The sequence below is a fragment of the Staurois parvus genome, unplaced genomic scaffold (assembly GCF_062004578.1).
Source record: "Staurois parvus isolate SC_StPar_1 unplaced genomic scaffold, SC_StPar_1.0 ptg000209l, whole genome shotgun sequence".
NCBI lineage: Eukaryota > Metazoa > Chordata > Amphibia > Anura > Ranidae > Staurois > Staurois parvus.
The window spans coordinates 6,914,614-6,940,140 of NW_028318005.1; the positions used below are offsets into that span (position 1 = coordinate 6,914,614).

General features: G+C 43.9%; 1 protein-coding gene across 1 annotated transcript in view; it reads right to left on the minus strand.

The window, feature by feature from the left end:
• The window catches only part of RAB43 (RAB43, member RAS oncogene family), a 37,504-nt gene extending 25,173 nt beyond the window's left edge, over nucleotides 1–12,331 (minus strand). Inside the window, exon 1 of the mRNA XM_089678726.1 lies at nucleotides 12,069–12,331. Within this exon, the coding sequence (XP_089534852.1) occupies nucleotides 12,069–12,260 (192 nt within the window). The 5' untranslated portion in view covers nucleotides 12,261–12,331. The remainder of the gene's footprint in view (nucleotides 1–12,068) is intronic.
• Nucleotides 12,332–25,527: the final 13,196 nt, after the last annotated feature.

The window sequence follows — 25,527 nt, forward strand, 5'->3', positions numbered from 1 at the left end:
TCTACAGCTAGTAAACCCCCCAGCGTGTTATCCTATGTGTCCATACACACAGACTGTAATCAACGTTTTTTGGCTGGAAAAAACCCAAGACCAGTGGGTTTCTAGAGGAGTTTTTTAGCTGTGAAAACAGTCTAACACTGAAAAACACGGTAAAACGCCGCAAACGATTTTGGACTTTTTTGTAACAAAAAAATGTTTTTTTCACGGAAGAACGCCGCTAATTGCCGCTATACGCTAATGCAAAAAAAAGCTGAAAAACTCAAGTTTTTAATGTGACTTTACACAGCTAATGTTACCAGCGTTATCAAAATGTCTCATGTGCATGGAGCCTAAAAATCGAAAAAGATATATGGCAGGGGTGTCCAACCTATTTGCTCATCAGCTATCATTATTAGTGTATTTTATGTGTCCCCCAAGACAATACCTCTTCTTCCAATGTAGCCCAGGAAAGCCAAAAGGTTGGACAGGCCAGGTCTAGGGGGTACTCATCAGACTTGCAGTGTAGAGAAGTCAAACCTACCAGCATTTTATGGTCAGCAATGGTGGTCTGAGCTCCGACTCAACACTGACAATACAATACTGTTTAGCTTTGACTTAACCCATCTCTTTGTATGAATATAGATCTAGGACAGTGTTTCTCAACCTTTTTTCAATCAAGGCACCCACCCAACAACACCCACACATGTACGACACCCAACAACACCCACACATGTACGACGCCCAACAACACCCACACATGTACGACGCCCAACAACACCCACACATGTACGACGCCCAACAACACCCACACATGTAGGACGCCCAACAACACCCACACATGTAGGACGCCCAACAACACCCACACATGTAGGACGCCCAACAACACCCACACATGTAGGACGCCCAACAACACCCACACATGTAGGACGCCCAACAACACCCACACATGTAGGACACCCAACAACACCCACACATGTAGGACACCCAACAACACCCACACATGTAGGACACCCAACAACACCCACACATGTAGGACACCCAACAACACCCACACATGTAGGACACCCAACAACACTCACACATGTAGGACACCCAACAACACTCACACATGTAGGACACCCAACAACATCCACACATGTAGGACACCCAACAACATCCACACATGTAGGACACCCAACAACATCCACACATGTAGGACACCCAACAACATCCACACATGTAGGACACCCTACGTTAGAGGTGATCGATTCTACCAAAGCAAATATTTCTTTCCAGACTGGTACTGACTAACATTCCAATGTTTCTCCCTCACTCTACTAACGTGACCCCAGTGTTGAAGGAGAGGGGCAAACAAGGATGCTGTGCAGGCACCCGACATCCTCCTTATCAACTAATTATATCATTTTTTGTTAGGATGCTGGCAGGTTGTAAAAGTGTACCATGAAAACCTATGGCTTTGTGTAACTAAAAGGCAGGCTTGATCCATCTGCTGGCTTGTATACAATTTTTGGCCAGTTTTTAAGCATTTTGCCAAGGCACCCCTGAAAGAGCCTGAAGGCACCCTGGTTGAGAAAGGCTGATCTAGACTACAAATACAAAGGACTAGTAATGCAGTGTTAGAATATGACAACCTCTGAACAGGTGAAGAGAACATTATTATTGTGTTCCATCTGGAGTCATTTGGACACATGTTCAGATTACACAACTTCTCAAACAGTCTGGGAAATAATCCAATAAGGCCTTCTAAACATATTACCACAGGAGCTGTGACCTGCCATACAGTTGGCAGTTGGGAATCAGGCGATTATGTTGACAATTGTGCCGTTTTAATACAAAGAAGTCAAATAATCATTTTTTTTTGTCTTTCCATACTGCAGCTTCCTACGCCTAAGCTCCCCAAGCCTGTGGCTGGAGAAGCATCAGAATGATGAGCTCAGCACCCTGTCACTCTGCTCTTTCCTTCTATCAGAATGCTTAGACTCAAGCCTGCTGTCGGCTGACGTCACTCAGCCAGGCCAGGCTGGGGAAAGATCATGACTTTAAAGTCGGGATCCACACCAGAGTCTGGAGCGGCACCTGGCTCAGCCCCTCAGCGATCTGCTGAGAACATGAGCCAGCAACTCTCTTGCCCCCTACAGCCCAGCACTCCAGTGAGAACTGGGGGGGCTGAGCAGAGAGCGGCGACTAACAGTTGGGCTTCTACTCTACTCATCTTAAAGGAATCCTGGTCTAAATAAATAAGAAGGCTGTCCTTGCAGACTTTTCTTTCTGAAAATTCTAGTTCCCTGGCTTCCAAGCTGTAATTTATTGATTCACTGAAAATGTATCATCTAACTTTGACAGCTGCGGCTTGTTCCGAGTCAGCCAGACAGGCAACTGGTTTTTCAGTAGGACAGCAATGATGGCCTCCTTAGTGCTCGAAAATCCCCTTAAAGCATGGGTGGACACATTATTATGGAAGTCAGGAGCCAGTCTTTCTAGTCCAGGGACCAGTGCACATTTTTTTTTAAGGCCTAATGAACACCGGGTACATGAGGACATATACAGTAATGTAAATTGCAGGCATATTTCCAACCCTGGGCCCTTAGTAATGATTGGTTGTATGATTATGCCGCTACTTGTGAAAACCCATGCATGCGTACAGGCGTACAACCTTGGAAGCAGATTGTCTTCATCCAGTCATGTGTAGGATAACGAATGTGTCAAATAAATACAAGTAACAGCGTAAATTTACATACAGACAATCACTACTATGGTTTTTGCAGCTGTGTATTTCAGGCATAGAAATATGGCCTTATGGCTCCCATGCACATGGCGGTCCTAGGAACCATCTTCGCTGACAACTAGAGAGAACCTGAAAAGTTAGGCACCTGCTCTATTTTTTGGGAAGAATTGGCTACCTGACTCCTGGGATATGTCCAGCTCAGCCTTAAAGTTGTTGTAAATCAACTTCATGAAATATAAACAAATAATATCCTTCTATAGTGTATACCTGTCTCAATCCAAAGCACTAAGTGTCATTTCAGTCTGCTACCTCCTTCTTCTGCTATCTGTAGGAGTCATTTCTGATAAGTTTTCCTGACACCAAGAAGAAAAAAAAAAAAAAAAAGGTGACGGGGAGGGATCTCAGCTTTGTTCCTGTGAGCTGCATGAAGGGGGGTGGGGAGTGTACCTTCCCTTTAATCAGCTTAGAGCTCTTTTCACTGAGCTCTGCAGAGACAGAAGACTGCAGATAAACAGGTGTACCTTCCCTTCAATCAGCTTAGAGCTCTTTTCACTGAGCTCTGCAGAGACAGAATACTGCAGATAAACAGGCACAACTTATGTAGGAGGATTTGTTTCATCTCTATATCACCTGAGACCAGTCACTTCACTGGGTATATGCATGGAGATTACAACCACTTTAAAGTAAGCCTGTATTAAAAGAAACATGGAGGTCGCCATTGATGGCTTACTGCTCTTGCCTGGCTGTATTTGGCTTCAATCACAATACTAACCTCATGCTGTAGGTGGGCACAATCACTCAATCCCATGTGTCTAATTTATTAGAATAGAAACTGTACATATGATCATCTTCGCCAGGTTCAACAAGTGAGATAAAATGGTTCATTGGTTACATTTAAAGATGTAAACATCCCAACCATTAGACTCTACAGAAAGGGCTTTGTTTATCCCTCAGTTGTTCTTTCACAATCCTAATATAGCAGAACTAAAACCGCCATGAGTAATAAAAGACACCACAACAAATGCATGGCAGAGTCTTGTGCTGTTCCTGTGTGAACACCTGCAGTACGTTGCTGCACACCTCAGTAGTCTTAAAGTGAACCTATTGTTAGGCTATCAACATTGAGGTACTTACATATTTGAAATGAGCTTTAGAACAACCCCTCAATGGTGTCTGAGGATGAATTGCTCCAGAACACCTGCAACTACAACTACAAAGTTCATAACAAAAGCACTAAGTCCTTCAACTCATTCTCTCAGCAGCTCAGCTCCCTCTCCCAGGGCTCCCACTCTGTATTTAGTGATAGAAGACTGCCAAGTCAATGCTAGAGGGAAGAGCAGGGGGAAGCTGAGCTGGCGAGAAAACAACTTCGACTGATGTGAATGCGTAAATTGACGGCGCTATATAAGTACCTGATATAAATAAATAATAAACTTCAGTAACTCTTCCATGATGTTTGAGAAGGAGTTGCTCCACAGTGACTGTAGATGCAGATATCCGTGAGGGCTTGTTTATCGCTTTTTAAGAATACATAAGAACATCAACATTTGCAGCCTGGCCACAGTTCACTTTAAATTGATAATAAAAAGGCAATTAAACAAAAAATAACCAACATATCTATACTTACCTGCTCTGTGCAGTGATTTTGCACAGAGCAGCCCTGATCCTCCTCTTCTTGGGTCCCCCATTGATGCTCCTGGCTCCTCCCTCCTACCAAGTGCAAAGAATGCATACATTTATAAAACCTTGATCCTTTATAACCACTTTAAAGTGGCACCCCAGACAAAATGCGTTCTGCTTTAGAGATAGAGGACCCTGTCACCTAATATCCAAATGACTACACCAAAATAAAAAATGAAGAGCAAAAAATCATAATACAGACAACAAAAACCTGTGAAGGTTCCAACCCTTCTCTGCTTTATCCGAACCTAAAATTACAAATCCTGTCAATTTTGTTCCATGTATAATTCTGCCAAATTATTAAAGGATACGGAAAGGCTAAACTTTCTATTTTAATTTTGGATGGAGTATGAAAAAGTAAGACCCTCTGTCAAGTTTTTACTGTGGTGTCCCTGCTGTTGAGACTCACCCTGGTATTTATCCTGCTAAACAAAATGAAAGGAAGAATCCTACATTTCAGAGTTGTGATGAGAACTAGAGGCGAGGGGAAGCCTTCCAATGGGGACAAGGATCTGGTGACAACTGCCCGAGATCAGAGTTCCTCTCACACTGGAGAGATTTCCTCTCACCTCCTGTTGTGTCTTCAAGAAAGGAAGGAAATATCTCCCAAGCAGGTCACAGACAGCAAAAACAAAAAGAAAGAAAAGGAAAAAAATCCTGATAGGAGTTTTAAAGAGTATGTAAACCCAACATTTCATATTCCCGATATGTGCCTGCTGTACCATGTACTTGTATGAAAACGTATCCTGTTCTCTTTGTATTGCTTCCTTTGTGTGAAATCCCTGGTGTTCCTGCCAGTCCCTCTGCTTTCCTATTAAAAAGGGACCAAGCTAGGCATGAGAACACACTATGGTAAGTTCTTTAGCTGTGCTGTGAACTCAGCCTGCTCTCCTCCAATGATCAGGCTTGTGCTGACGCCCCTCCTTGTACAGCCATTCACTAGAAACATCAGTGTGCTGCTGTTTCTCCTCCCCCAGCTCTTATGTAGTCAAGAACGGAGGGTAAAGGATTACGTAGAAAAAAAAAAAAAAAGTATTTATAATGCGTTTTTAGATCTGTACACAAATGTTTTGCCTTTCATTTCTATTTTAAACTGCATGGGGTGAGGGTTTACAGTCACTGGGTTTTACCCCTCCCTGTTTGGTGACAACACTCTCACTGGGAAAGGTAATAAGGGGAAAGTTCCAAATGGGGACACAGATTCATGATCTTCTCTGCGCCATCCGAAACTAAGAACAGGTTTTATTTATTTATTTCAGGTTCTTATATAGCGCGTTCAATTTTTTATGGAGTGCTTTACATATATATTGTACATTCACATCAGTCCCTAACCCTCAAGGGGCATACTATCTAAGGTCCCTAACTTACATTCATACTAGTGGTGTACCGAAATGAAAATTCTGGTGCCGAAACCGAAAATTCAGCATGCACTTGGCCGAAAACCTAAATGAATGGTTTTTAAAAATTATTATATATTTTTTGGAAAAAAAATACTTTAATATATATTTTTTACACTAGACGAGTGGCGGTATGGTCAATTAGGTACTTTGTTCCAACACTCCCACAACCACTGAGGATGTTGGAGGATCAATACCCATTTGAGAAATTGTTGAATGTAACTATAGCCCCTAAACAGGGCACTTTTAAAATTTATAAGAATCTTCTGGATATAGAGGGTACTGATCCCCCCAGAACTTGGAAAAGTGGGAGCAGGAACTGGGATCAAAGTTGAACAGAGGAATAGATTATTTAAATTAGCACACGAGGTAACTAACATGAGCATAGTGGAAATGAATTACAAATATATGGTCAGATGATATATCACACCAAGTAAAGCACATAGACAACGAGCAGATGTCTCACCTTTGTGTTGGAGAGGTTGTGGGGAAAAGGGCATGATGGCACATATATGGTGGGACTGACTGAAGATACAAGAATACTGGGGAGTACTATAATGTGTTCAGGAAATATGTGGGATTAATGTACAGAGAGATTTGTGTATTTTATAAATTTGAACCTTTGGTAAAACATAAGAACAGGGTATTATACCACCTAGTTAGTGTGGCCTACGGTCTAATTCCCAAATCCTGGCGTGCCCCTGATCCACCTAGCTTGAATGACTGGATAAACAGAGTAGAGAACATCTATAGGATGGAGTTGTGTCACATTGAGGAGGATAAAATTGAAGAATTTAGGAAAATGTGGAGCGGGTGGTTGGTTTTTAAAACAAATAAAAAGAGATTTGGAATTGGTCGGAATATAAGTGGAAGAGTATTGTGGGGAGTCTTAAAGGACCACCCGACAGAGAAAGGGGATAGGAGGAAATGAATACAGATTAAGATTGATAATTATGACAAAAGGTTAGAAATTAGGATTGAGGTGAGGATTAGGGAACGGTGGAGGGAGGGGGGAATATGATATGATGCAACTGGGATGTATTGGTGAAGTGCATTTATTTAATGTTGTTTCTTTCCTTTTGTATTAAATTAAAAAAAAAATAAACACTTTAATGATTAAAAAAAACCCCCACAATATCTACCCCAATTTTTTTGTAACATATGAAAGATGATGTTATGGCGAGTAAATAGATACCCAACATGGCATGCTTTAAAATTGCACATGCTCGTGGAATGGCGTCAAACTACGGTACATAAAATACTCCATGAGTGGCGCTTTAAAAATTTCCACAGGTTACCAGTGTAAAGTTACCGAGGGGGTCTAGTGCTAGAATGATTGCTCTGACGTTCACAGCGATACCTCACGTGTGTGGTTTGAACACCGTTTACATATGTGGGCGTGGCCTATGTACTCGTTCACAACTACCTGAGAGCACGGGGGGGAAACTTTTTTTTTTATTATTTAAATTTTTTTATGGGGTTTTTTTTCACACTGTCCCTTTAAAAAAAATGTTTCATTCTTTGCATGCATCCCCTCTGATAAAAATAATTAGCGACAGGTCCTCTTTATGGAGAGATATGGGGTCAATAAGACCCCACATCTCTCCTTTACAATGTAAAGCATTAGATAAAAAAAAAAAGCACTGATCTAGTCAGTGCTTTAAAAAAAAAAAAAGAAAAGAAAAAGAAGAGGCCATGTTTACACGGAGTGGGAAGCGGACGTGACATCGCTCCGGTCCTCCAAGGGCATAGAGATGAGTGGAGGCCACCTTTCCTTCACTTATCTCTATGCCCAGTGTTCGGTGGTTTCTCAGGTATGGCTGAGAACAAATGAACAGCGGCAAGGGTGGGCGGGCGGTTGGCAGGGTTATTTTCGGCACCTGTATCAGTGCTTATTTTCATATCGGCCAACGACTGATGGAGGTGTTTTCGGCCACAACGTTTTGGCCACCAACATTTTGCTGCATCCCTAAATTCATACATACATATACTAGAGCCAATTTAGACAGGATCCGATTCACCTACCAGCATGTCTTTAGAATGTGGAAGGAAACCGGAGTACCCGGAGGAAACCCACGCAGGCACAGGGAGAACATGCAAACTCCAGGCAGGTGGTGCTGTGGTTGGGATTCGAAACAAACCTGCCAGGAGGAAGTGCTAACCATTCAGCCATTGTGCTGCCCACATGTGGAGTTGTACTTTATATGAACAGAGAGCTTTGTAGTGTGTTTTGTTCGGCTTACACATGGAACACAACAGGATGTGTCTTATTTTGTAAGAAGACTTTCTCAACCTGTTTAGAGAACAAAGACGGTGAGGGCCGGTCTATAAGGATGACACACACAGGAAAAGCTGTTCAAACACAGGGAGCTTCAACTGCAGCCCAAGGCTCTCTCTGGGGAATATTTCATATGAAACTGGACTGCTGGAATCCCCCCATCTAGGGGATCCAGGAAACAAGGCATGCCATTCACCCGTCATCGTAATGTACAACATTATAAATACATTGTCATGTAACACTCCAAGTGTCACAGGGTGACCATACATGCACCCATCTGATCAAATGATTCTTCACAGAATCCAACAATAAGATCGAATCTATCAATTATGGATTTGCCATTTGCTCAGTGAAAGTGCATGTACATTTGTTGGGGGCAAAAAAACAACTGCAAACATCCTATTCGAATGTAAACCATAGACTTTAAATGAAAAATACAATCTTTGGCCACTAGATGGAGCTGAGCATTAGAGGAAACTCCTACAATACTTTGCGTCATCTAATGGCCAAATGTGGAATTTTCCATTTCTATCCTGAGCTGGTCAAATGTAAACCAATTGATTGTATAGTCTAATAGCATTTATTTTTGTAATCGTTCATACAGAACAAAGGTACATGCACTTTGACTGGGAGAATGGCCATGCGATTTCTTTATAAATCAACCGCTAGCTGTGCCAATGATCGATTTTGAGTAAAACTGATCGATTTCACTGAAATATTTCTGATCAGTGTGGACGCAAAACCCAATGATAGGACAGTAGATGGAGCAATATGGTTGTTACGTGTATGGCACATGGATCAGTCTTTTCAATCTTCTGATTGTTTTCCCAGACAGTAGACAATACGATTGTATATAAAATCATTTCATGTATGGCCACCAATAGAGCTTGCAGAACATTAACCACTTACCGACCAAGACGCTGCTGGATTGGAAGGGTGATATTACGGTCATTGAGGGGTTTTTTTTTTTCGGCCGGCGATTCCCTTCTCTTGTACAATTAATGCTACTGGCTAAAACGCTGCTGGATTACTTTTGCAGGTAGTGGAAGAAGGTCCCACCCCTCCCCCATCACCTTTACCGGGCTCTCCCAAGCAATCAGGGAGCCCGGTAAGCATGGCACCAGCGGCCTCGGCTTCCCCAAACAGAAACTGATGAGACTCCTCCCACTATGTGATGTCACAAACCAGAAGCGAGGAGGATTTCATCACTTCTGGTTCCATTTCCATTGTTTACAGCTTGTGTAGCAGCAGATCAAACTGATCTTGGTTTGATCTGCTGCTTTGGAGGCCAGAGGAGAGATCTGGGGTCTGATAGACCAGATCTCTCCATAAAGAGGACCTGTCAAAGCCCATGCGAACATAATGGATGTTGTTCATTCCCTGTGATAGCAATAAAAAGGATTAAATAAAATTGTAAAGGTACAGTAACATTAAAATACAGTGGTACCTCGGTTTACGAAGTTAATGCGTTCTCTGAGACGTTTTGTATTGCGAAAAATTTGTAAACCGAAATGCGGTTTCCCATAAGAATGCATTGAAAACAATTCATTTGTTCCAGAGGTCAGGAAAAAAGTGTAAAAAAAAAAAAAGTCTTTTATCTGTTCAAAACTCTTTATAAAGTGCACTTTAAAGGCATAAATACTGTACAGGGACATGATAAAAAATAATTCATAAATGCATTGAAAAACCAATTAATCCGTTCCGGAGGTCAGAAAAAGGTCAAAAAAAGTTTTATCTGTTCAAAACTCTTTATAAAGTGCACCTTAAAGGCATAAATACTGTACAGGGACGTTACAAATTTCCAGAATGGCTCCAAAACTTGATGCAAAAACCGCTCCAACACCTCCACACTCGACGCCATGTGCTACCCACAGACTCCATCATGCACGGGGGCGGTGCTATGAACCTCCCAGGCGCAATGCATCTTGGGGAAACTTGCTTCGTATTGCGAAAAAATTTGTAAACCGAGGCATTATTTTCAATGAATTTTTAATCGTAAACCGAAAATTATGTTAACCGAGGCATTCGTAAGGAACCACTGTACAAATAAAAGTGTCCCCATCCCCCCATGCTCACGCTCAAAGGAGAACGCACACGTCGGACCTGCACACATTTGTAATCAGCAATCGCACCACGTGAGGTATCACTGCAAATGTCGCAGCGACAGCAATCATTCTATCAGCAGGACTCCCGTGTGACTGAGACTGATACCATGTAAAGGCCTTTAAAGCATTGCCTATGGAGAATTTAAAGTGGAGTTCCAAAGAAAAAAAAATAAAAGTCAGCAGCTACAAAAACTGTATCTGCTGACATTTAAAAAATGGACACTTATCCGTCCCATGATCTCACAGTGCCCCATCCCCCCTCTGCAGCCAGTTTCATCCCCCGCCCTGTCTTCCCAGCACTGACATCTTCATTGTGGGCACCCAGCTGTGACAACTTGTGGCTTCACAGCGGGGTGCCCATTGCGCATGTGCGAGAAGTGCTGAACTTTGTGAATGGCCCCATAGTCTTCTGGGTCTTGTCATGTGTCCCAGAAGACTACAGGGAGGGGACGACTTCTGATCGCCTAGGCCTGAGGTCTAAAAACTCTCTAAACAAAGGGACAGTTTACTGTCCTTCAAACTTTAGGAGGGCTGGTGGTCAGTGGGAGTAGAAAATATCCTGACTTGGGAGTAAACAATGCCCCCTGATTAGTATCAGGGGGAGGACTAGTGCCCCATCCTTGGTGTCGGTGGGAGGAATAGTGCCCCATCCTTGGTGTCGGTGGGAGGAATAGTGCCCCATCCTTGGTGTCGGTGGGAGGAATAGTGCCCCATCCTTGGTGTCGGTGGGAGGAATAGTGCCCCATCCTTGGTGTCGGTGGGAGGAATAGTGCCCCATCCTTGGTGTCGGTGGGAGGAATAGTGCCCCATCCTTGGTGTCGGTGGGAGGAATAGTGCCCCATCCTTGGTGTCGGTGGGAGGAATAGTGCCCCATCCTTGGTGTCGGTGGGAGGAATAGTGCCCCATCCTTGGTGTCGGTGAGAGGAATAGTGCCTATTTTTGGTGTCAGTGGCAGGAACTATACCCCACTGTTGCTAATAGTGGGGGAAATAATGCTCCAAGGGCCAAATAAAAGCAAGCAAAGGGCTGCAGTTTGGAAACCACTGGCCTAGGCGATCACAGCGGAAGTGGAAGCGAGTACCTGTCAATTTCGGATACCCAGTGCCAATCCCTAACAGGAAGCGGGGAACCAGTCCTCAAAGCGGAACTTCCCCTTTTGGGTGGCGCTCCGCTCTACGGTACTGTATTTTGTCATCATTCCATGGGCGGACGCAGTTTTAAGGTTTGACATGTTTGGTATTAATTTACTCGGTGTGACATCATCCTTTTATGTATTATATTGTGTGCATTAAAATTCAGTAAATTCCTCATGACATAAAAAATTGCAACACCCACCAGTTTATTCTCCAGGGCCTCTTCTTAAAATACATATAATGTTCGGGGGTTCTAAGTAATCTTCTAGCAAAATAAATACAGATTTGTACACGTAGGAGGAGTATCACACTTGGTCTGTATGGCTCTACAGTTGGGGGGCAGGAAAGGGTTAGACCTCCGGTCTGGTTTTTATAGCACTCTCTGTTCCCATTGCAGACATTTCCCCTCTCTATTTGTACTGGGGACCATTATCACTGAGAAAGAAGTGAGAGGAAAGTCAACATGTTAGAGTTGTCCCCAGAAAAAGAAGTGAAGGGGAATCTTCCAACGAGGACACCAATGAGGGAATTGCTGTTACCTCCTGTTGTGTCTCAAGAACAGGAAGTGAAGGGAAAGTCCCCCAATGGTACCCAGACAGTAAACATACCCAGCCAGGGGTTCTACCCCTTCCCTCGGTATGGCCGAGCATACACTTTACTGAGCTGTGAAAGGCCAGGTCTCAGCATGACTCTGCAGTCCAGGAACGACCAGGCATGCTGGGTCCTGTAGTGCCCCGACCCCTGGTACAGTCCAATGCTCCGACCACTCACCTTGACCCTCTTTCCCTGGATCTCCAGAGTCTTCATGGTGAAGTCCACCCCGATGGTGCTCCCCTGACGCTCCACAAAGACGCCGCTCTTGAACCTCTGCACCACACATGTCTTCCCCACCCCGGCATCCCCGATCAGAACGATCTTGAAGAGGAAATCATAAGCGTCGTCCGAGTCTATTGGGGTGGACATGCCGGGGTCCCGGGAGCCGAGTCTCCTCCAGCTGCCCGTGACGTGGTGCGAGCACCCGCGGATCTGACAACGCGGAACTACAGGAGAAGGACACCAGGGCTGTCCCACTGCTCTGCCTAACTCGATTACACGGCAAGTAATACACCACTTTCACATTGCTGCCCCAATACTGCCTGAATGGAATACAACGGAAAAGATAGAGCCCTTTCATATTGGTGTCCTTACTGCTGCCGGACGAAACTTTAAAGAGCCATAAACATTGTGAAATATGAGAGGGCGAGGGATTGTATTGTTTAGTGAGTCACAGACAAGTATTCAGTGTTATTAACATAAGTGACTTGCATATTTCTTCCACGTCACTAACTCACTTGTAGTGAAGCAAGGATTTATATACATATATATATAATTGCCCCTCTCTTCCTCCTCCAGTGTCCCCTCTCTGTACTGCTCCTCTCTCCCTCCTCCGGTGTCCCCTCTCTGTACTCTTCTCATCTGCCTCAGGTGTCCCCTCTCTGTACTTCACCCTCCTCCGGTGTCCCCTCTCTCTACTGCTGCTCTCACCCACCTCCGGTGTCCCCTCTCTCTACTGCTGCTCTCACCCACCTCCGGTGTCCCCTCTCTTGTACTGCTCCTCTCACCCTCCTCCGGTGTCCCCTCTCTGTACTTCTCCTCTCACCCGCCTCTGGTGTCCCCTCTCTGTACTGCTCCTCTCATCCTCCTCCGGTGTCCCCTCTCTGTACTGCTCCTCTCATCCTCCTCCCTTCCCCCTCTCTGTACTGCTCCTCTCATCCTCCTCTGGTGTCCCCTCTCTCTACTGCTCCTCTCACCCACCTCTGGTGTCCCCTCTCTGTACTGCTCCTCTCACCCACCTCTGGTGTCCCCTCTCTGTACTTCACCCGCCTCCGATGTCCCCTCTCTACTGCTTCTCTCATCCGCCTCCGGTGTCCCTTCTCTGTACTGCTCCTCTCATCCTCCTCCAGTATCCACTCTCTGTACTGGTCCTCTCATCCTCCTCCGGTTTCCCCTCTCTGTACTGCTTCTCTCACCCACCTCCGATGTCCCCTCTCTGTACTGCTCCTCTCATCCTCCTCCGTTCCCCCTCTCTGTACTGCTCCTATCATCCTCCTCCGTTCCCCCTCTCTGTACTGCTCCTCTCATCCTCCTCTGGTGTCCCCTCTCTCTACTGCTCCTCTCACCCACCTCTGGTGTCCCCTCTCTGTACTGCTCCTCTCACCCACCTCTGGTGTCCCCTCTCTGTACTTCACCCGCCTCCGATGTCCCCTCTCTACTGCTTCTCTCATCCGCCTCCGGTGTCCCTTCTCTGTACTGCTCCTCTCATCCTCCTCCAGTATCCACTCTCTGTACTGGTCCTCTCATCCTCCTCCGGTTTCCCCTCTCTGTACTGCTTCTCTCACCCACCTCCGATGTCCCCTCTCTGTACTGCTCCTCTCATCCTCCTCCGTTCCCCCTCTCTGTACTGCTCCTCTCATCCTCCTCCATTCCCCCTCTCTGTACTGCTCCTCTCATCCTCCTCTGGTGTCCCCTCTCTCTACTGCTCCTCTCACCCACCTCTGGTGTCCCCTCTCTCTACTGCTCCTCTCACCCACCTCTGGTGTCCCCTCTCTGTACTTCACCTGCCTCCGATGTCCCCTCTCTACTGCTTCTCTCATCCGCCTCCGGTGTCCCTTCTCTGTACTGCTCCTCTCATCTTCCTCCGGTGTCCCTTCTCTGTACTGCTCCTCTCATCTTCCTCCGGTGTCCCCTCTCTGTACTGCTCCTCTCACCCACCTCTGGTGTCCCCTCTCTGTACTGCTCCTCTCACCCACCTCCGTTGTCCCCTCTCTGTACTGCTCCTCTCCCCCACCTCTGGTGTTCCCTCTCTGTACTGCTCCTCTCACCCACCTCTGGTGTTCCCTCTGTGTATTGCTCCTCTCACCCACCTCTGGTGTTCCCTCTCTGTACTGCTTGGTCCACAGCCAGGCCAACCTGGTCCACAAACTTTAAGTTTAAGAACTAGACGCACCTACTATGAGTGCGTAGCGATGACCATAAGGAATTTGTGTGAGAAAGTGTTGATGACCTCATAAAAATCAGGATTGATAAGTAAATTGTGCCGTTAAAGTCCCACCAAAAAAGAGGACTTCCCCCCCCCACCTATCAGAGTGAGTTTTTGCACGCCTATAATATGTGCTGCTGTATTTGCTGAAGTAAGCAGGGAGTTTTTTCTTTGTTTATACTGTTGAAGTAGCGCTGTCTTCACCATACATAAAAATAAACTTTGGACCAGGAATCCATCAAAGAGATTGAGTTTTATGGTGCTTTCCTGCCAGAGAGCTACCGCCTGAGCATGTCTCCTGTCACAATTCGTCACAGATGCTGATAGGAGTTCCTAGAGAGAGACATTTACATTGAAACTCTCAGGCCTGGTCAGGGCCGGACTGACAACTCATGGAGCCACCGGGCAATAGGGGATCATGGGGCCCCTGTGTCCTTGCCCAAACTCAAAAAAGCCTATGAAAAAGGTACCAGGGGCATTAATGGGGCCCCCTACTGACCCCGGGCCCTCGGACAGTGCCCGAGTTTCCAAATGGTCAGTCCGCCCCTGGGCCTAGTTCACACTGAATGCAGCTATGAAATCTTGCTACTTTAGCAGCAGTAGCGCAACTTCAAAGCTGCTGGTTACTGCGATTTCAGGTGTGGCTTGGTGACATCTGTGTGACTTTATGTACAGATGTCAATGCAAGTCGCACATGAAATCGCCATAAATAGTGCAGGAACCTTTTTCAAAATCGGTTCAAGTCACAGTCACACCGATTTTAATGGTTCCATACGCATAAATAGGGTGTGACTTGTCATGTGATTTTGAACTGTCAAGTTGCATGACAAATCACATTGGTGTGAATGGGGGCTCAGGGACCTGTTTTGGCTGAGCACTGTTGCCTCTCCTAAAATAGAGGATGTTGTAAAAGCCCTTGTCCAGGCTACAGCTTCTTAGCTGGAGTCATGTCTTGGTCTCTGAGCAAATGCAAAGAGCCGAGGACTCTCAAACCAGGATGTACAATGGGTCAGCAAGGGTAAGAAAGTTTCAACCTGCAGACAGGGTCTCAGTGTTGGCCCTAACCATGGAAAATACATTTCTGGCCCAGTGGAAAGATTTGTTTGAGATCCTCGAACAAGCTAGGGAGTTAAACTCTGGAATGGAATGCTTCATCCAGACAAGCAGAAGCTATAACAGATATACCGTAGAGAACACGTGGGTGCTCCAGCTAGATGGCTACTACCAACCAGTTCTTCTTAGAAGTTAAAGAGGCTGCCACCTTATCCAAAGTGCAGTAGCAAAAATGGAACCAAGAGGTCTTCTCATACGTCAATGTTTAAAGGGTTAAATGCTCTTTTAGTCTGGGGGTGCAGGGAAAACTTGTATTATTTACCCAATCCCTAGGTGTGGCAGGCTCCAGTGCTGTTCTCTTATACCCAAAGCTCTCAGCTGTGGGCAGTCCCTCTGTATCATCACGTACAGTGCAGGGCTATTAGCATTCAACCAGTGCTGAAAGCATCGTTCCCATGGATGAAGGGAGCCTACCAGAGTCAGTAATAGGGTAGGTTTTACACCTTATCCTTGCATATCTAGATCAAATGAAAATGTAACCTTTACAGTGTGGGGGCTCCACTGCAAGGGTCCAGCTTTAAAGGGTTGGTTGATCTTTCCCAAAAAACTGCCTATGTAGGTAACGGGCACAAGTGTTGGCAAGTGTAGTTCTCCTCCACCATGAAGGTAGAACCTTACTGGTCAGGGATGGAGTGGAGGTCAAAGGGGAAGATGTTCTCGGGCAGCCTTTATAGGTGTCAGAAGAGACGCAGCTGTCTGATTAGACGCTGCACTTCCAGTGCCTTCTACAGCCATCTTGGGTGGTATTAAATAGCAGAGACCTACCTGGTTTGACACACATTTTGAAAGTAGATAGTGTAGGGAGGGGAACCCTGGAAGGGACAGAGTAAGGTTCCAGTGCGAGAAGGGCCAGAGTAGGGGGTCACTGTTGTGTGCTATAGTCTGCACTGTTCTTTAGTGCTGCCGCCACCACACACTCCATCCTGAATTGAGCCACAATTGTGTCTGCCACATGTCAGCCTGCCATCTCTCCAACAAATGCCACCCTGATAAGACCCACACAGCCTGCACTGCACAATGGCACTAGTTAGCAACCCCCTTTACTGCTCTGCCACTCCTATGCCTTAAGGACAATCATTGCATTTGACTGGGACCTGCATTGTGTTTGACCAGAGCTGTAATTCTACTGTTTACTCAGAGTTAATGAATCTGTTACCAGCTGTTACTGAGAGTCACTGAGCCTGTTGCTGAGTATTACTAAGCCTGCTACTGAGTGCTACTGCTGTATATATATATATATATATATATATATATATATATACGCACACACACAGTCATGGCCAAAAAAATATTGGCACCCCTGCTTTTCTGTCAGATAATGGACCACTTCGCCCAGAAAATTGTTGCAATTACAAATGTTTATTTCTTTTGTTTGTATTGGTATTACACAAAAAAGTGGAGAAACAAAAGGCCAAATTGACACATTCCACCCAAAACTCCAAAAATGGTCTGGACAAGATTATTAAGACCTTCTCAAAATTGTGAGAAACAATTACATTCAAAGTTTGTGATGCTCCTGTAATTTGTACTTAAACTCGCCTGTATCAATTAACAGGTGCTGATAATATAGAAATCACACCGGCAACCAGTTCAACTGGTGAAAAATTGACTCAACCTTTCTGTTGTGTGTCTCTGTGTGCCGTATGGAGAAGTAAAAGAGCAGTAAAGATTTGTCTGAGGATTTGAAAAACAAAAATGTTGGAAAAACATGGACAATCTCAAGGTTGCAAGTCCATCTCCAAAGATCTTAATGTTCCATGGCACTGTAGCTCATATCCCTGGACGTGGACCAAAGAGAAAAATTGATCAAAGATTACAATGAAGGATTATTCGAATGGTGACTAAAGAACCTCAATCAACATCCAGACAAATTCAAGCTGACCTTCAGGCACAGGGCACAAATGTGTCAGCTCGCACTATAAGTCCCCATCTGAGTTAAAAGGGTCGTTATGGTAGGAGACCCAGGAGGACCCCACTGCTGACACAGAAACATAAAAAAGCCAGATTGGAGTTTGCCAAAACTTACCTTAAGAAGCCAAAATCCTTTTGGGAGAATGTACTGTGGAGAGACAAAACAAAATAACAGCTTTTTGGTAAAGCCCATTATTCTACTGTTTTCAGAAAAAGCAATGAGGCCTTTTAAGAAAAGAGTAGAGTCCCTACAGTCAACCATGGTGGAGGTTCACTGATGTTTTGGGGTTGCTTTGCTGCTTCAGGCACTGGATGTCTTAACCGTGTGCATAGCATTATGAAATCTGAAGACTACCAAAGAATTGTGGGGTGCAATGTAGGGTCCAGTGTCAGAAAGTTGGGTCTCTTTCAGAGGTCATGGGTCTTACAGCAGGACAGTGACCGAAACACACATAAAAAAGCACCCAGAAATGGTTTCAGACAACGTGCTGGAGAGTATTGAACTGGCCAGCAATGAGTCCAGATCTCAATCCCATAGAGCACATGTGGAGAGATCTCAAAACAGCAATTGGGAAAAGGAACCCTTCCAATCTGAGAGACCTGAAGCAGTTGGTGAAAGAAGAGTGCTCCAAAATTCCAGTAGAGAGGTGTAAGAAACTCATTGATGGTTACAAGAAGTCATTGATTTCAGTTATTTTTTCCAACGGGGTGTGCTACCAAATATTAAATTGGGGGTTCCAATAATTTTGTGCAGTCCAGTTTGGGGGTTTTGCCTGGAATGTGTCAGATTCGCCTTTTGTTTCTCCACTTTCTTGTGCCATACCAATACAAACAAAAGAAATAAACATGACAATGCGTAAACATTTGAAATTGCAATAATATTCTGGGCAAAATGGTGCATTATCTGACAGAAATGCAGGGGTGCCAACATTTGTAGCCATGACTGTATGTAAGTATACATATATATATCAACTCAAGACCAGAAAATAGGGATTATGACAAGTGCTAGGTTTTGTTGTCCTACAAATAAAAGATTGAAGGTTTACTCACTCTGACTCTGATAGTCTGATCAGACAGAGGAGTCTCTCCCCCATTCAAGAATCATGTGAGAAGCAGTGTAATCAGTGAAAGAACTTTTCTTAATGGAGAAGAAGGAGGTAGGGGGCACATCCCAGTCATCATGATCAAAAAAAGAATAACTGACTTTGCTGATTTACTGAATCACAGACTCTTGCCAACAGAATGTGTTTTAGGTCCTACATTTGCAAAGCAATGGGGAATAAACTTTTGAGTGGTTTGACAATTTCCTAATGGTCATTTTGCTTTATTAAATAGAATTTAAAAAGAAAAATTGAGAATTTTGGTTTTCCCCTTTACAAATTTGAGGTTGGAGACATTAAAGTGTTACTTAACTCACAACTGTAAAATCAGTCTGTACACGCAGTAAAGCATGCTTGTTATACTCACTGTGGAACCTAAGGGGTTAATCCTCCGCAATTTGTAAAAAGGATGTTTGATCCTGTCTTCTCTGATCCATCCCTTTTGCTACTGTCTCCAATCCATCTGCTGATAGAACAGAGCCTAGGGGGCAAGCTGCACATGCTCAGTTTGGTGTTTATTGCTAGAGAGTTTTTTTTTTTATTGGGAAAGTGCATGTGATCAGCACAGGGCCAATCAGCACCTTCCAGACAGAGGGTCAGGGGTTATGCAGCCTCATAGGACAATTAGGGAGAATAAAAACTCCTCCTACAAGCTTTAACCAGTGCTCTGCTGGGCACTGATAGAGGTCACAAAACAGCTCTAACTGCTGATGAGAAAAGGTATTTAGCAATCTATATTTACTAAAATATTTGCATTTCCATGTTCTATGTATTGTGGAAGATCAGATATAGTGAATGCAGGGTCACAGGTTTAGTAACACTTTAATTAGTCAACTGTATAAAGCTGTCCACAGCCAGATTTTAATCTGTTAGATCAGCATAATTTGTTTATTGTTCAGTGCATTGTTGTAACTACAAAGTCTAGTCAAATGATAACCGGTCAGATGGACCCTCACACTACAGGCTAACTTTGAGTGTGTATGGCTATTTAAATGGCAACCAGATTGGAGGTAACTATGGATATTGCTGACCTCTATTTCTGAAAATGCTACTTGCCCAGCATTCATGCTCATATTGATTCAATAAAAGAAAAGCAGGTTCCTGTGCCAAGAAGTTAGACGTAAGTATGAAAGAGTATATCCAACACTCTCATATAAAAATATATAAAAAGCTGTACACATTGCTCTTAACCCACCCAAAAAACCCCCTGGTGTTACACTGTAATGCAAACCATCCTGCCTGACCTGTAGGACTAATCACTCTGACCTTTCATATACCAGAACCAGAGGATGGAACACCCTCAGGGAGAAAAGGATAAAGGACAATAGGGGTGGAATAGAGAAAACTGTCTACACAGCAGGCTTTAGTGTTTTGTAAAGGGAATTAGCAAATCATTGAATGGAATGTAAGATTAACTGTCAGGGGGGTTGCACACTCTAATGTTTAGTGCAACACTCTTTTAGGATCAAGCTATACTTCCAGAGAGTTCACAATCTTTAAGTTTGTAGGGCTAGCTTCTTCTAGTGATGTAGTGAAGGCAATGTGGTTTCCATCCACCAATTTGGCTAGGTATTGCATTGAATATTTCATCCCTCGATCACAGAATAGCTATTTAAAGAATTTGTTTAGGCATGACCCAAATTTATCACCCAAAGCCTCCCTCAGTTCATCTAGAGCACTGGTCTCCAAACTCCTGGGGCCGGATGTGGCCCTTTGCTTGCCTTTAACCGGCCTTTGGGCACTATTCCTTCTACTGACACCAACAAAGGGGGTATAATTCTTGCCACTGACACCAGCAACGGAGCACTATTCCTCCCACTAACACCAATGATGGGGCAGTATTCCTCCCGCTGACACCACCAATAGAAGCATAATTCCTTCCACTGACTCCAACAATGAGGCACTATTCCTCCTACTGACACCAATGATGGGGCACCTTATATCCCTCTCACACAAACAAAGGGACACTACTCCCACTGACACCAACAATGCGCCACTATTCCTCCTACTAACACCAATGATGGGGCAGTATTCCTCCCACTGACACCACCAATAGAAGCATAATTCCTTCCACTGACTCCAACAATGCGGTACTATTCCTCCTACTGACACCTATGATGGGGCACAATATATCCCTCTCACACAAACAAAGGGACACTACTCCCACTGACACCAACAATGCGGCACTATTCCCCTACTAACACCAATGATGGGGCAGTATTCCGCTGACACCACCAATAGAAGCATAATTCCTTCCACTGACACCAACAATGCGGCACTATTCCTCCTACTGACACCAATGATGGGGTACCTTATATCCCTCTCACACAAACAAAGAGACACTACTCCCACTGACAGCAACAATGTGGCACTATTCCTCCAACTAACACCAATGATGGGGCAGTATTCCTCCCGCTGACACCACCAATAGAAGCATAATTCCTTCCACTGACACCAACAATGCGGCACTATTCCTCCTACTAACACCAATGATGGGGCACCTTTCATCCCTCTTACACAAACAAAGGGACACTACTCCCACTGACACCAACAATGTGGAACTTTTCCTCCTACTGACACCAATGATGGGGCATCTTTCGTCCCTTTTACACCAACAAAGGGACACTACTCCCACTGACACCAATGATGGGGCACTATTACTCCCACTGAAGACGTGGCATTGTTTACTCCCTCTGACACCAGGACATTTTCTAGTTCCACTGGCCACAGTCCAGCCCCTCTAAAGTCTGAAGGACAGCAAACTGGCCCCTTGTTTAGAAAGTTTGGAGACCCCTGATCTAGAGGATGTACCATTGTTCATTTTCCCTTTATTTGTTCATGTAGTGAAGAACAACTTTTATTACTCCTTATGACATCATCACTAGGCTTGTAAGCTGCATGCAGGGGCAGCTGTTTGGAGGCCATTTCCTATTGATGTAGACATACCCCCAAAACAACACCTCCCAAGAGCCCTTTTGCCACACACAATGTGTGGGCAGTTTTGCAGAGGGGTTATAAATCAATGTAGACATGTGAAGTGGGCCAAAAAGGGCTAGTAATAACCAGAGTTCTGTAGTCCAGCAAGCAGAGCTGACATTGCTGCTTGGGATTTTAGTGTTATCAGCTGAAACAGTATATAGGAAACACAATGAATTGCTGAAAGATAACAAGTCTGTTTCTGTACTTGCAGATAAAAAAAACAAAGTTTTAGAAAATATGCAGGTATTGCAAAGATGGTGAAAACTTTTTTTTTTATTTGCCCTGACATACACTATAACTTAATGAATTTGGCTGAACAAAATCAGGAAAAAACTTCCTGGCCTCATTGTTTATTACAATGTCATCTTGTTCTTTTACTTAAAGTGGAAAAAAAACAAAAACTGTAGCAGCTGACTTTTAAAATGCAGACACTTACCTGTCCCTCGGTCCTCACAACCGCTGGTTTCACCGGCTGTCTTCTCTCCCTGGCGCCGCCATCTTCAGTGTGGGCACTTGACTGTGACAGCTTGCGGCTTCATAGCCGGGTGCCCACTGCGCATGTGCGAGAAGCACTGCGCTTTGTGAATGGTCCGTAGTCTGCTGGGGCCTGTCACGTGTCCCAGTAAACTACGGGGAGGGAGGGTAGGAGGACAACTTCCACTTCCGATTGCCTGGGAGATCGCAGCGGAAGTGGGAGCGGGTACCTGTCAAATTCGGGTACCCGCTCCCCAAAGGTGCCAATCCTTAATGCGGAGTGGGGGACAAAGGTTTAAAGCAGAACTTCCCCTTTTGGGTGGATCTCCACTTTAAAGAGGAGCTTCAGTCATCGTGAATAAATCAGTCAGTACATACAAAAACTGTAGCGGCTGACTGTAAATAAACAGACACCTACCTGTCCAAGGATCCAGCACTGTCGTCACCCAAGACGGTTCTTCACCAGATTCAGCAGAACAGCAGAACTTCCCCTTCTTGGGGACGTTCTGCTTTAAGATGGCAGTACACTAGTAAAATCTCTTTCAAATTTTTTTGTTTTAGGCTTCATGTACACTCCATGTACACTGCAGCTGGTAAACTCACATTTAGGAGCTTTTCTGCATTTTTGTTCAGCAGCCCCTGAACTCTCCCTAATGCCTTCCTATGTGTCCATGTACACATCTCCGTTTACAGTTATTTACAGGCAGTTGAGTTTACAGTCATGTTTTTGAACGCACTTACGTTCAGGAGTAGATTTTATCAGCGTTTCAAACACCAAACGCTTGTAAACACGGCTAACCGCGTTTATAAGCGTTCAGAAATTTTTTTTAACTCTTCTATTTCCAGATGCTTGCCAGAGCCTTTTGCCTTCATGATAAATGCATGCAAAGCGTTTTCCCGGTACTCAAATGGATCTGGTGCACCATACTTTGAGGTTTCGCATGAAAGAAAATGTTAGACACTGCCGCAATAATATCTGCACAGAAATGAGCTGGAACACATCTAAACACCACAAAAAAAAAAGACAGCTAATCTCAACACATACTGCTCTCTCTGCTTCTGCTCCCTCTATTTCTCTCAAAATGTCTGAAATAGTTAATTTTTGACTATTTTTCAGTTTTTTAACCTATGTTTTGCAGCAGTCAGTTTTCACCATTTGGAAGTGTCCCTTGTACATGGAGCCTTAAGAACATTTATTCAGTTCTGTTTGTGAGGTCAAATCTACATACAGTATGTTAATTTTTGACTGCAGTGATGAGTACATTCAAAGGAGCAGGATGGATTTTTTTTCAAATTAACACATTTCTAGCATTGTATGTGGTTTTTGTAAGGTAAAGTCCATTAGTTCCAAAATTGAATGTTAAAAACAAAGGACATTTTGAAGTACTTTCAAAGGACATTCCTCAAGTCATCCAATGTAGTAAGAATTTACATATGAATGTTTGTTCATGCATTCATTCACAAATCTACTAGTGTATGGCCAGCTTTACTGTTGAAGAATGATGCCTTTGTTTTGTTGATAACTGTTCTGAAGTAGGGGTGTATTTACCACAAGGCATTTGCCTAGGGTGGCATTTTTCAGGGAGGCAGCAGCATTTTTCAGGGGGGCAGTGCTGCCTCCCGAAAGAGGGGATGGAAGAAGGGACACACGCAGCATGGGGACCAGGTGGGATCTGTGCTGGGAGTCGTAGTTTTCCTTCTCTGGGTTCTTCCTGTGTTTGAGGAGAGGCTGTGCATGTGAAATCTGTTTATTACATTTTCAAATGTACAGTACAAAGCAGAGGAAAAAAGGAACCAACCAATAACGTGGTGTAGCCCTCGCATCTGGTCTACAAATAAAAGTAGATAGCCAAATAAGGGGCTGGCCCACAAGTGTAAAATTGGATATTGGAGGATTGCCCTTGAAGTAAAGCATTGGAAAGGAAGGAGTACTTTTGATAGGTCATGCCTGAAAACAACTATAAGAGGGTAATAGTACCTGGTATCATTTGTGGCTGAATTAAAAAGGGTACTAGTACCTAGTATCACTATTCACTAGGGGTTGTGCACAGAGTGTCTTTATGGAATTGAAGTGGTTGATCACAAAGTGTGTGGTTATATAGTGATCACAGAGTTTTCACTTTTTGGGTTTGAATTTTATACAAATTAAAAGAATATTTGTATAAGTTTTTTTTTTTTTTTTTTTTTGCACAATTTAAGAGTGATTTTTGTGTTGAGCACTGAGTGGAGTGTTATATATGTAAAAGATAATGCACTATGGTTTTTCTTTTCTTTTATTTTGAGGTATTTCAGAATATCTAGGATTGATTTCCTTCTAACTGCATCAAGGTGGAAAATTGGGATTTGGACATTGGACACAATTACTATTTAAAAAAAAAAAAAAATTTTTGGACACAATTCACATATTTTTATAGATTTTATTTTATTTTTTCTTTAGTTTTGATTATATGAATTTATTATACTTAATTTATGGTTATCACAAAAAGGTTATGTGGGATCTGAGAGAGTCTGCGGGTTGCTTGATGGTGTATGCAGAGCCTGACTCTTGTTCCCGGGGGTGTCTGGAGCTGTGAAGGTGAGTGTCTTCTCTCTCACCGGGGTGGGGGGAGGTTGCCACTGTATGGGGGGGATGGTAGTGGAAGGTTCTCTCCGGTGTGTCTGCTCTACTGCAAAGTCAGAGCTGAATCACCATCAAAATATAGTGAATGGGGGATTTTTCAGGAAGGAGGCTGAATATTTGCTGTCAGTTTGTTCTGCATACCAACAAAACAAATGTTACTGTAGCAAAGTAATTTTTTTAGTCTCCTTGCTTCTGAATGTTAAAGTATATGTAAGCCCTCACCTTGTACAACAACATATTCAGTTTAAAATAGAATTAAAGGCAAAACGTGTGTGTATGTATGTATATATATATATATACAGTCAGGTCCATAAATATTGGGACATCGACACAATTCTAACATTTTTGGCTCTATACACCACCACAATGGATTTGAAATGAAACGAACAAGATGTGCTTTAACTGCAGACTGTCAGCTTTAATTTGAGGGTATTTACATCCAAATCAGGTGAACGGTGTAGGAATTACAACAGTTTGCATATGTGCCTCCCACTTCTTAAGGGACCAAAAGTAATGGGACAGAATAATAATCATAAATCAAACTTTCACTTTTTAATACTTGGTTGCAAATCCTTTGCAGTCAATTACAGCCTGAAGTCTGGAACGCATAGACATCACCAGACGCTGGGTTTCATCCCTGGTGATGCTCTGCCAGGCCTCTACTGCAACTGTCTTCAGTTCCTGCTTGTTCTTGGGGCATTTTCCCTTCAGTTTTGTCTTCAGCAAGTGAAATACATGCTCAATCGGATTCAGGTCAGGTGATTGACTTGGCCATTGCATAACATTCCACTTCTGTCCCTTAAAAAACTCTTTGGTTGCTTTTGCAGTATGCTTTGGGTCATTGTCCATCTGCACTGTGAAGCGGCGTCCAATGAGTTCTGAAGCATTTGGCTGAATATGAGCAGATAATATTGTCTGAAACACTTCAGAATTCATCCTGCTGCTTTTGTCAGCAGTCACATCATCAATAAATACAAGAGAAGCAGTTCCATTGGCAGCCATACATGCCCACGC